Source organism: Podarcis erhardii, assembly GCF_964252035.2.
Source record: "Podarcis erhardii genome assembly, chromosome: 10".
Lineage (NCBI taxonomy): Eukaryota > Metazoa > Chordata > Lepidosauria > Squamata > Lacertidae > Podarcis > Podarcis erhardii.
In genome coordinates this window covers 70397337-70410739 of record NC_138500.1, presented here as the reverse complement: position 1 = coordinate 70410739, position 13403 = coordinate 70397337, and the positions used below count along the sequence as shown (strand labels likewise).

Below are 13403 nucleotides of genomic sequence, written 5' to 3'. Positions count from 1 at the left end.
GGTGATTATGGGTCACAAATTACTAATGTTTACAGGCAAAATCAGCAGTGTTGGGTTTAGGACAATGTGGGCAGTTCCCCTGCACAGGGTGCCAAGGTGAGGGTGCACAAATTTGAGAAGATCCATTTGGGTGCCCCAAATTTTGTCCTCGCTTAAGGTGCCTTATAGGGATGCAGGTGGCGCTGTGGTCTAAACCACAGAGCCTAGGGCTTGCCAATCAGACCGTTGGCGGTTTGAATCCCTGTGGCGGGGTGAGCTCCCGTTGCTCGGTCCCTGCTCTGGTTCGCCAGAAGCGGCTTTGTCCTGACCCATATGACCCGGAAGCTGTCTGCAGATAAATGCCGGCTCCCTCAGCCAGTAAAGTGAGATGAGCGCCGCAACCCCAGAGTTGTTTGCGACTAGACCTAACGGTCAGGGGTCCCGTCTTTACCTTTAAGGCACCATATTACCAAAGTCTGCCCCTGAAACTTATAGAACTGTATATGAGTTTTTACTTAAATGCCTGATTTAAACAAGAATTTAAAATGGTGGTGCAATGACCTTAGGTTGGGAGCAAATAATGTACTACTTTTTTTTTTTTTAGCTACTTTGCTACCAGTGCTCATTTGACACTAAGTAAACAAAAAATATAAAGGTGAACAGGATTTGAGATAATAAGAGCAATGCTCTTTCTAGAAATAGAAGTGTCATATAGATAAAATAGTATGGAATACCTTTCAAAGGTTACTTTTAAAAGAAAGAGAAACCACTATTCAGGAAACTGAGAAGAACAGAAAGGACGCTTGTGGGGTAACAAATGCACATGATGAACTTTCTGTCAAGGCCAGTCAATAATACATTCCCTTCCTCTCCAATTTTTTGCTTACTTCCTATTATGCCTTATCCTCCGATTATTCACTCTGTTTTCTCCTGGCTTGGCTTTTTAGCCTGAGTGAGCCATACCATGTATTGCAATAACAAAACAGCAGCAGCAGCAGGAGAGGATTAGAATCAGAACCACAGTGGGCGGAAGAGTTTAACCCTGTTCCCTCTGCTCGTGTCCAGGCAAGAATCCTACCCAGTGCTGCAACTTGCATTGGAAAGGAATCTCACAATGCTGCTGCTGGAGATCGGGGTGGCAGAGGAACTATTTTTATTTCAATAACCAGTCACATTAAATGCAATAATGTGTTTAAATGCAACATGCAGTTTGACAGTTAGAGAAGGATTGATAAGAAAAGGAGTGGCCAAGCAGCAGCAGAAGTTTTGTGTCACTGGCAGGAAGGTGTACAGAGGCTCTTAACAAGGAAGATGGATAAGAATGCATTCGCAATGTATTCTGGCAGATGGATGAGCTGAATTTGCAGTAGACTCAGGCTTGCTCTAAACTTGTCACCTGGAATATGTGTATTGTTTATCCCTGCAGTCCTCGTGGTGTTCCTGGGTTTGCGAACTAATTAACACACCAGTGTGGAGCCAGCCAGTTTGTTCAAACCTTAGCTCCTGAGGCTGAAATTTATGTTTTAGAAAGGTAAAGCATTCATCACCCACAAGGTTAGCAGCGCCTCTACTAAAGTATCAAAATGTGTTTTGTTTTTTTTTCAAATAGTTATAAGCAAGTACCACCTCACACCTCACTTTGTGGAATAGAATTAAAAATTTCTGATTGCCTCTTAAACATTAGGTCTAGATAAAATTAGCATTTTCAACACTGCAGCATTGAAAATGTGAGAAGTACTTTTAGTTTTAACTCTGCATTAGCAAAATGTTTTGTCTCTGAATATGTTTATGACTTTGTAAGGTACAGCTCCATCATCCTCAGTTTATCTTGGAGAAAAAGAATGATCAATGGTACACTTGTAGCTGCTCCCTCTTTCTGAATGGCATTGGGTCTTGGTTCCTTCCTCAGCCTCAGTACAACGGTTGACAGTCTTAATATTAGCCATAAAAACAGCCAGCCATTTTCTTTTAGTTTGAAATGAGGAAGTTGGGTCAGTTCCCATCTGTGTGCATCAGGAGTATGCTGCAAGTTGTTCTTCTTCAGGATTCTGCGCATTTCTGTACCTGAAAGCCATGTTCACCTGTGTTTCCCTTTCCTGGAATCACATGAGTTTTGTGTTCCCTTTGTTAGTAAATTTATCATTTCAGTACCTGCATTTGTCTTCAGGGTTTCCTTTTTTACCTTTTGTGAAACATTTTTGGCTACTGCCTGTCCTGGCAGCGAAACACGCACAAGTGATGTCCCTTGTCGTCACCAGTCCTCCTCATTCCCACCAACTCAAATGCTATGACAGCATCATTCTTGGGTATTTTGGATAAAAAATGGTGACCACCAAAAAATGGTACCAGTGGGAGATGCCACTTTTTGTGGTAACTTTCACACACACACAAACCTCTCAAATGCCTCAGAACAACACTGCATTGGGGTATTTTGGAGGGATATATCATCAGCTGGTCCTGGAGGCTGCAGTCTTGCTTTGCATCTTCTTATTTGAGCCTACCAGTCATTTCTGCTTAAATAATCTTGGGTGGCAGAGGGAAGCAAGACACATGCCTGACAGATATGATGCCCACCAAAATGCCATGCTGAGAGTAATGGACTAGATTTCCCACTGGTTCAATTAAAGGCATATCACGTAAAAAAGAAAAGAAAAGATGGAATCAACTAGAGGTTGACTTTCGTCACTTCGCTATGTCAAATTCATCTTGCAAACTCTTCATTGTGTGTAAAGATTGCAGCCAGCAAATGATGAAATAGTACATATATTGATCCAGAATGTGGCAAGTTGCAATCATCACATTTCCCCAAACCATTTCAATGCACCGAAATCCATTGGAAAAGTCCATTCAAGTTGGCAGCTGTGGTGGAAAAAACAGCCTTATTAAAAAAAAAACCCACCATTTTGACTATGAGCCATTTCCTTACATCATTTCAATGGCTTTTACAAAAAAAATATATATGTAGGCAGCATTATGTGCATTACTAGAAAACAGTACTAAATCCAAGATGCTTGTGGTGGGTATAGTCAGATGCCCTTTTTATCTTAATGGCACCTACAATAAAATGAAAAGCAAAAGATATTTATAAAACTGATATACTGCTTAATGAAAGGGAGAGCATTCCAGTAATTTTAAGAAGAGATGGAACAGACACACATGGGGAGTTGCAAAAACAATCTGGGCAACATTTGTTGCCAGAAAAATGAGCCACACACAGCCAGTTTAAACACATACATTGATTGGGCTATAACAGTGATAGCCAAGTTAATTTGAAAGATGATGGCAAAATAGACTGCATAATTCAGAAGCAATACAAGCAAAGAGAAATCAGTGCAGTGGACTAATAATATAATTCTCCCCCTCACTCTGGGTTGTGTCCAGCTACATTCTCCTCAGAATAGACCCATTGAAATTAATGGGCTTAAGTTAACTCTTATCTAGTCATTCCATAGAATCAAAGAATCAATCCCCGGCTATTTTATTTCACTCCCCCTTTTCCCCCCTTGTTTGCAAAAATATGTAATTGGAGAACTGTATCACAGCAGCACTACACAATTTGGCAAATTAAGGGGGAAAGGAGAATAATCAGGGAAACTGGGCTCATTTTTTGAAATTCTTATGGTGGATTTCCAATAAGCTGAAATACATTGAAAAGTTGAGCCCTGGGTCAAACATGAACACCTGTAAAACACTACTGATTTTGATAGTAGAGGTAATAGCAGAAGCATACTTTTAACTTTATCATTGGAATCAGTAGAACTTAAAACTTGTTAGTATTTAACACACATTGAAATAATAGGTCATGCAATTTGCTTCAGTGTTTGCTTATCCAGAATCAAGCCCCAAGTGAGTGTTCATATATGTTTGCAGCCTTAAAAGTGCTTAGCTTTGGCAGGATTGTGACCATACTGCCCAAACGCAGGTTAGTATTTCAGTTTTTTATCTATGAAATTTGGTGATTAACATGATGGTGGCAAATGTAATGTTCACATATTTGAAATACTGTACGAACTTTTCAATTATATACTAATATTTTACTATCCCCTCCCACAAAAAAGGAAGAGAAAATGAGCTAGTTGTGCTCACCCCACAAGTTGCTTAAATCCAAAGGCTATGCATTGGCAATAAGAAATGTGTGTACCCCATTCTAAAATTAAAAATTAAAGCTTATACTGCATTAATCCAAAATATTAATAGGCATCAGCTGAAAACCTTCCTCTATAACCAGGGCTTTGGTTATAACAAGGGGGCTGTTGGTTTTTATGTTTGTTTGTTTGTTTTGATATGTATTTTGTGTTTTTATTTGGTATTTTTATGCTTCAAACCACACTGTGATCTTCGGGTGAAGTTTGGTATAATTTTTGCAAATTACCGTCGTGATCATATTCTTACTCCAAATCGATACTCCTATTATTTTTCATTTTAACATCCTAGCGCAGATGGAAAAGTTAAGAATCATAGTAACATCACAAACTGTCTAATACAAAACCTGATGTGGTAAAACGTTTGGATTTAAGTGTTCATGGAACTAGGAGGCAATCCAATAAAGTGATTGGAAGGACTGTCATAGCACAACATGGTCTACCAACATTTTGCAGATTTGCTAGCACAAATGTCTAAGAGTAGCATGCTATTCCTCACAAATCGAAATCAGAGATTTAATAAGTTCATAACATTTGCTATCCTGAAGTTAAACCCAAACAAAAGAACCTAGCAATAGGCCATCTTTTCTATAGTTAGTATATTGAATCCAGCAAAACTTATGTATTTTGTTGTATATCGGTAAAAAAGTAGTAATGTGGATGTATAAGTGGAAGAGCACAGATTGGACATGTTATGGAGCAGAAGACCATATTATACCCAACTTGGCACAAGTGGGAGGAATGAGATGAAAAGCAGCAGCAAAATCCAATATGCAGTGAACATTTTCCTTAAACAATATGAACAAGCAGGAAATGTTTACAAAAAGATAGGAAGCATGTTAAAAGAAGACTGCAGCCTTTATGAGGTGCTATTGAAATTCTCATAACAACTTTGGGATCACTAAGCAGTGCTGCCCATGACACCACTGGAAGAGAGACATTGTTCTCTTTCCTGATTACATAACTAACAGAGTGCAGTGACACCTCTGTTTGGCCCTAGAGTCAGACATAATAAAAAACGTTCAAAAACAGTGGAGGAGGCCAAGTGTGGAGCCAAGCACAGCACGGTTTCAGTGGCCGGCTCCTTCTCCTTCTCCTCCTCTTCTTGCAACAGAGGGGAAGGAACAGAGAAGCAGCCCCCAGATGGTGGTGGCAGCAGGACGAGGAGCCACTAGCCATTAAAGCTGCATTGCTGGTATGCTGCAGCCATGTTTGACTCTGCCCCCAACTCCACATGATGTCACACACACCCATTCTCCTTCAAAAACTGGTGCCTCCGATTCCATATATAAAGGGTATATATGCTTTAGTCTGAATGGAGATTAGCTCTGTGAAGGAAAAATATAACATGTGAAACAGGCCAAAGTCTCACAAAAGTTATTTCAGAAAAGATGGGAATGATAGGAGAGATAACCATCTTCAAATATCTCAAGAGCTCTTTTACATGGAAGATGGAGCAAGCTTGTTTTCCCCTGCTCTGGAGGGTAGGACCAAAACCAATGGATTCAAGTTACAGATTCTGACTAAACATCAGGAAGAACTTTCTGACAGTAAGAGTTGTTTGATAGTGGAACAGTCTCCCTCAGGAGGTAGTGGACTCTCCTTCCTTGGAAGTTTTTAAGCAGCGGTTGGATAGTCATCTGTCATGGGTACTTTAGTTGAGCTTCTTGCATTCCATCGGTTGGACTAGATGACCCTCAGGGTCGCTTTCCAACTCTACAATTCTATGATTCTAGACTGACATCAAACAGGGGAAAATATTATGTTTCTTAAAAGTTCTAGTCTCAAAGCTTTGGGGGCCAATGGGCACTTTTTTCAGAGTCAGAGCACTTTCACATGAAATTAAAATCCACCCAAAACAAGATTTTCAAGGCCAAATTCATACCAAGTGAAAGTATAATTTCAGTTAGCTGGAATGAACAAAGGCTCACATACATTTTACTGTAAGGTGAATTAGTTGTGCTTTGTGCCAATGGCCTAGTATCAATTTAAGAACTTGCTTTGTAAGGTACCCCACTACTCAAAATTGCAGCAGCAATGTAATAATGGCTTTTATATATTTCATTTTTGCCTTGGCTTGTCAAAAATACGTACTGTACAATTTACCGTATTTTTCGCTCTATAAGACTCACTTTTTCCCTCCTAAAAATAAGGGGAAATGTGTGTACGTCTTATGGAGCGAATGCAGGCTGCGCAGCTATCCCACAAGCCAGAACAGCAAGAGGGATCGCTGCTTTCACTGCGCAGCGGTCCCTCTTGTTGTTCTGGGTTCTGAGATTCAGAATTTTTTTCCTCTTGTTTTCCTCCTCCAAAAACAAGGTGTGTCTTATGGTCTGGTGCGTCTTATAGAGCGAAAAATACGGTATACCTTGATTGGCTTCTGGGTATATTCTATCCAATCCAGGTTCTCAAAGCAAAGTATTGGCCTTCACTCACTTTGGCACTGTCTTATGTGTGACTTCAAGTTGACCAGAACTGAATACACTCCATGTTTTAACTCTGTTGCTGTCACTATTTTGCAACGATTCAGTTGTTCCTAGGTAAGTTACTGCCCAACTATGGATTTGGGGGTCCCCCTCCCCATTTGTACCATCACAGTTTCATTTGTTTGCTATGTTTTAACACTGGAACCTTGGACCAAACAACACCTTTCCTTATATCAAATTCCTGGTGCTGTTTTAAAAAGCAAAAAGAGTAATCTGAACTAATCTGAAGTTTTAAGAAACACTTTTTAAAAATCCTGTGTGTGTATGTTTTCCAGCTTCTATACTGATTCTCTGTAGCATTAGGTCAGAACAGCTGGACTTTTGTGGCATTTTCAGGCATGCATGGCTCAGAACAGATTTTCATTATAATTAAGCACAGTCAATTCATTTATTGAAAGGAAACTAGAGTGATATAATAAGGCATTTAGAAATAAAAGGGGAACGCATTATATCCAAAGCATTGCCCTGATGTTCATCAGTACAGTGCACATATATATCTTTCATCAGGGGAAAGATCAAACTAATTAAGACTATGTGTGAGGAAGCCAACCTGTGGCATGATTCAGTTACATGTTACATATGGAGGAAGGGGGATACATTGCCTCCTCAATCACAAAAAGATGGTCCTCAGCCAGTTTAATGGGCATTGCAGGAGTACATATCTATATTCCAAAACAATTCTCCTAACTAACAAAGCAGATTTTCTGCTTCTTAAAAGCATTTAATCTACAGATCTGAGTCTTTAGACAGCAGAGCTAGAAATAAGAGAGATTGACTTGCTTTATGTGCAACCTTTTGTCCAGTTTGATTATATCTTTACCCTTGAATTGTATGCAATACAACTAAAACTTTCTCATTTTTTTGCAATTAGAGAACTTTGGTCACAAATTATGGCTACAGGCTGGTAATACACAAAGTATTTTATTTCACAAAAAAGGTGGTAGTTCAAGTCTGAATGTGTGTGTTTATATTACATCAAATGCAAATGGAAGGAAATTACCTAATTAGTAGTTACGTGCCTGAATCCTATTCATGCATTTATAGCACACCATGTCCATGTGGGCTTGCTCATAAGTCTTATTTGCATTTATATACCCTATCTTTCCCATTCCCTTCACCTGACACCTTTTATCTTCAAAAGAAGAGACCAAACATATCCACACCGTCCTTTAAAAGCACATAAAATGCACATGTAAAGCACATGACTTTCCCCAAAGAATCCTGGGGACTGTAGTTTGCCAAGGCTGCTGGAACTGTAGCTATGTGAGGGGAAACTACAGTTCCCAGAATTCTTGGGGAGAAGCTGTGAGCTTCAAATGTTCTTTATAGATTAGACTGAAAGAAAGCAACTGGTTCAGATTTGCTGAATGAGGATTGGAACTTGGGGCTTTCCAGTCCTAGTCTAGCCATTACACCACATTCTGATTTGTTTGCAAGGAGGCTAGGTGGCATTGCATCAAACTGAGTGCCATCTCACACTTCCCTTATCACAAAAAGTCCAGTATTTTGGGGAAGCGGATTTGTTGTGCCAGACCTCCCAATCAACTATAATTGCAAAGGCTTGAATTTGCTGGTTTGTGATTGAATACTACTTGAAAATAGCAGCTGAGAAGTGCTCTCAGAATCCAGCTTACTCTGTGCTGACAGTTTGGGAGAAGAGTTTAAGCAACAGAGCATATAATTCAATTGACTCTCTCAACCTTTTCCATAAGAGACTCTAGCTCTTAGCTCTCAGATCGCCCTCCTACAAATCTGTGGGAATTCCTTGGCATTATCACATGATGCTAAGAAGCCCATCTCAAACCATCACTTGTTTTTTTGTGCCACATCTAAATGCTGTTCATGTGCAAGACAACCTGGAAGAAATATCAAATGCATACATGACATTTTTTATAGTCATATTAAGGACCCTTTTAAAATAAATCTTATTTAAGTCTCAAGTGTGGAAAAACTACCGGTACTTAAGAGTTGCTCCATTGTGGTCACCAGAGATTCTACGGGCCCCAAGTATTTTACCTGGGTATGAACATTTGCTTTCGGCTGATATTTGGATAAGGTGCCACTGCGGGGGGGGGGGTGTTTTTATCCCTCCCCCTCTTCCACAACAATAGCATATTACTAACATTCCTACATGATCTTCTAGTATCTATGCATCTAAAATATTTGGGGACAAACTGATAAGAGTGATAGAAAGCAGACAATTGAGTACAAATGTCATTGGCTAAACTAAAATATACATGTGTCAGTAGCACTAGGCAACTCCTGGCATTCTTGTTGTAATAAAACTTCGAAATGTTTTGATCTCTCATAAATCCTTTCATCTAAATAAGAGAATTCAGACACAAATAATATATGCTATGATGTTAACTGTGCCTTGTTTACTTTGTAGCAATAGTGTCTCAAGGTATTTTGTTCTGGATGTGCAAAATATCACATATGGGTGCTAAGAGAAAGTAGTTGCCCTGTCACAGTCTAGAGCGAAGTCTTAAATAATAAGGGTCTACATTTATTGTTATTTTATTACTATACAAACAAAAAAAAAACCAAAAGCTCTTGGGGTTCTTAAATAGAAAATGCGAGTTGTAGTTTTGTGGGCAACAACAACAACAACAACAAAAAAGCTGCACTTATATGATCACATTTCTTAAGATCCAGAAATTTGCCGCTGGCCAAGAACTGTGCTATGCAAGCCTACACTTTTGGTTTGCTCATGTGAAAATGGCAGGGGCAGTTCATGAAAGTTTTTTTTTTATGCTAATGGCCAAACCAAAGGTAATGAAACTCCTTCCCTCTCCTTCCCCACACCCCATACAAGTGCTTCTTCCACCTGTTTCACCCTCTCTGATTTAGGCTGCAAATATGTGCACTTATTTACAGAAATGAAGCCAAGTTAATTCAGTTGGACACACATCCAAATAAATGTTATGGGTATTGGTCCGTCTCTGCTTTATCCTGTGCATTAAGTGAACCGAGAGGCTAAAATAATATATACAGATTTAGGTCATGTTGGGGGTGTTGGATAAACCAGTTTAACAGAATGAAAAAATAAAGATAAAAGAAAGGGGGGGTACATCTAAATGACTCCAGTGATAAACATGGATACTAGGGGTCTAAACTTTTTTAAAAAACATAATCTCCTAGGGATGAATACTGACAGGGGAAAATGGCTTGATGGCTGTCAATCCTGGGCAACATCCAAGCAAGAAGGAAGGTTCCTTCCGGTACACACTGGCAGGTGGCAGCAGTGGTGACAGGATGGAGTGTGATGTGCAGTTGCCATCATCATTCAACTGCACATCACAGCAGCTCAGCGCTGCTTGGCCCACCATTCCCTGGCTCCAGCACACACACCCCCATAGCTGCTGCTCAGTGATGTCACCCAAAATGTGCTCCCACTTCCAGCATCACCACTGGATACAGAGCAGCTACTGGAGTGCTCAATATGAGACAACTTGCAGTTTGAAGCAAAATGGAACAAGTGGGCAATAGTGTTCCGGAAGACTAAGAACTATGGGAAAAGAAATAAAAGAGTGACAAAACAAAAGCAGCTTTCTTTATCTCTGTAAAGGTATTTCCCTCTTGCTGTGAAAAATTCACTTCAACCTAACAACTAGAGCTCTTCCATTTAGGGACAAAGAAAAAAATTAAGGACAATGTAGCATCTTCCAATAAAACTTGATTGGTTCACTGAACCCAGCTTTGAGCGTCTGACCTAACAGTCTCACTTTCAACATTTATCCTCAAAATTATCCCCATCCTTGAGGTCACACTGAGTAACAAAGCTCAATCACTTCTGGGGTCAAGCCTGTGTCACAATCATATTGGCTGATCATTCTTACGGAAGTTAATGGGTGACCTTCAAATGGCACCACTCAACTCTTTGTGTGCATTTACCAAGCAATGGAACTGCTATCTATTCAGGCGGGGCTCTACACTCTAAAGGCCACTGAGGGCAGTGGAAAGTCTCTCTTCCAAATCCTAAGAGCTTTTGCATGATTCTCCAGAAGCAAAAAAAAAATGCCTTTGACGACCAGCTACACAGCCCAAGAGAAAGGTATCAACAAGGGCAGTGAGCATTTGCACACCAGTGCAGTAAAGGTTTTAACACACAGTTTGAGACAAGAGAGGTTAACGTTCACTCTAGGCTATTAGTAGTCATGCTACCAGGACCAAAATAGAAAGGAACCCCCAAGGATTCATTTGTCTTCATAATTTACATCATAAATGACATACAAACTCTGCAAGTAATCACTTATTTTTCTTCTAGGTCACAGTTAACAAGTAGCTAAGCTTGAAAATATCTACAGGCGATACCAGACAACAGTTTCTATTTGACCAGGTCCCAGTCAACTAAACGTTCTTGAAGTCCTAATTAAATCAATAAAACTACTTTATGTTAAATCTCTGTCACAAGGATGTAGCCAGAGGCACCTGTCTTCTTTCCCCTTTATTAATTAGGATTTTTATCCCACCCTGCCTGTCATGAAGTCTTGGGGTAGAATACAATATAAAATACTCCCACCCACTCTTAGACAAGCAGCAGTGTTTAAAATCATTCTGGGCTTTGAGGCTACAGCTGGACCAACACTGTGATCCCAAGCATGTTGGCTCAGAAATAAATCCTACCAAGCTTAAGGACATGTGTTACCCTACAAGTGAGCATGCGAAGTACTTTTATAGTAAATTGCACTGAACTCAATGGAACTTTTCCCAGAGTAGATGTGCTTAGGTTCATGCTGCACAGATCCCAAACAGAACAACCAAAATGTTCCCTCTTAAACCCACCACTCCCCCACACTGTCTCAATGTGCAACCCACATACCGTGTAAATTAATAAGGAATTATAGTAATTTACAAATGAATTTATGAGGAATTATTAGCTAATATTTCATCTACAGCATTTTTAATGGCATCCCACTTCCAAATAGTTCAGGATGGTGTTAGGAAGATAAAAAAAGAAGGCGAAACCCATGTATATGAAACATTACACAGCATTAAAAAAAATAAAAAATACCAAAGGACACTGGAATCATTGTCCTAAGCACAAATGCAAATGCAGGATTTCCTCCTGCTATTCCACAATGTCACCTTTTCCCATCACTAACCTCTCTGCTCTAGAGACAAAGCCTCTTCAGATTTGTGGCAAACAAGAGAAAAAAGTAGTGTAATGGATTTTTGAAAAGTTTTCTAGACTGCAGATTAAGGGATGGAGATAACAGGGTGTCACATCGACTTCATTTTTAAAGAGGAGGAGCGCGCAAAAGCTCTGAAGACCAAACGAGGAAGCGAAGAACGGGGGTGGGGATGGGGGGCTGATGGGAGACTTGCGTGGAGAACAAGGGAAGAAACCAAATTCGTTGCCCAAAAATGACTTGGGGGGCAGGGAGTACTTCGGGTTACACCATCTAAATCCATTTCCTCTTCTCGTCAAACCAACTGACAGGCCTGGTTGGGGGGGGGCAGGCAGGGGCGCCCCCCCCCGCAAAGGACTAGATCCAGCCTTAGTCAAGCTAAACCCACTGAAATCAACGGGATGCAGTGGCGTAGCGTGGGGGGTGCAGGGGGGCGCAACATCTGGGGGTTAGGGTTAGGGGGCGCAAATGCACGGGTTAGGGAGCGCAAATTACATGCCTTGCCCCGGGTGCTGACAACCCACGCTACGCCACTGGCGGGATGTAAGGTGGTCGTGGCAGAGCCCCACTCCTTTCCTATGGTTGGTTTTTTGTTCTGCGCCAGTCTTCGTCTGCCTCCAGCCCCGAACTCAATGAATGAAGCCACCGGCTCCCCCCTTACGCACCCCCCCCTCTCACCCGGGGGCAGAAGCCGCCAACCGGCGGCAGTGGCGTAGCGTGGGGGGTGCAGGGGGGGGCCCGGCCGCACCGGGCGCAACATTTGGGGGTTAGGGTTAGGGGGCGCAAATTCCTTGCCTTGCCCCAGGTGCTGACAACCCACGCTACGCCACCGACCGGCGGGGAAGGCTGCCTGGAACCGCGCGCTCCGAAGTGGCCCCTTCTCTGAAGCGCGGCGCGGCGGGGTCGGCGGCGCCACACGCGCCGGCAGCAACAAAACGAACTCTCTTTCTTCAGGGAAAGAGCAGCAGCCGAGAGCTGGAGGAGCCCCTCACAGGTGCTCTTCACGGCGCCCCCCCCCCATCCCGTCCCGGACCCTTACCGTGGTATTCCTGTCCCGGCACGTAGAAGGTGGGGCTCCCCGCGACGTGGAGGGCAATGAGCACCTCGCCCTGCTCGCCGTCCCCTTCCAGCTCGCCGTGGTGGGTGCAGAGGAAAAAGAAAGGCGAGAAGCGCGGGTAGTAGCCCGCGGCGCCCTTGGCCACCTGGGACGACGACGCCCAGAGCATCACGCCCAGCAGCAGCGCCCCGGAGGGGAAAGTCCGCTTGGGCTCCATGCTCGGCTCGCTGCTCCGGTCGCCGCCAGCTCCTCACGCTCATCCAGAGGCGGCGGGGGGCTCCCGCAAGCAAGAAGCGGAGAGCGCCGCGCGCCAAAGGCGAAGGGAGCGAAGTTTGACAGGGAGTGGGGCAGACCCAGAAGTTTGGCGCCCCGCGAGCGACTCCCCGCCGCCGACAGAGAGAAAGACAGAAATCGCCTCAGCCGCCTCAGCAGCAGCTGCCGCCTCCTCCTCCTCCTCCTCCTCCTCTCCGTCTCCCTCCCGCGCGCCCGCTCCCCACACCTTCTTAAAGCCGCGCGCCAGTAGCTTTGATTGGGAAAGGGAGCGGCGAGGAAAGAGCGCGCGCGCGCGTGAGGGAAGGAGAGAGCGAGCGAGCGAGAGAGAGAGAGC

At 42.6% G+C, this 13403-nt stretch overlaps 1 protein-coding gene across 2 annotated transcripts in view; it reads right to left on the bottom strand.

Annotated features, from left to right (window-relative positions):
- Positions 1 to 12995, bottom strand: part of RELN (reelin) — a 308114-nt gene extending 295119 nt beyond the window's left edge. For both annotated transcript variants that reach the window (XM_081879038.1, XM_081879039.1), the window contains exon 1: positions 12779 to 12995. In XM_081879038.1, coding sequence (XP_081735164.1) covers positions 12779 to 12965 — 187 coding nt within the window. In that variant the 5' untranslated portion in view covers positions 12966 to 12995. The remainder of the gene's footprint in view (positions 1 to 12778) is intronic.
- Positions 12996 to 13403: the final 408 nt, after the last annotated feature.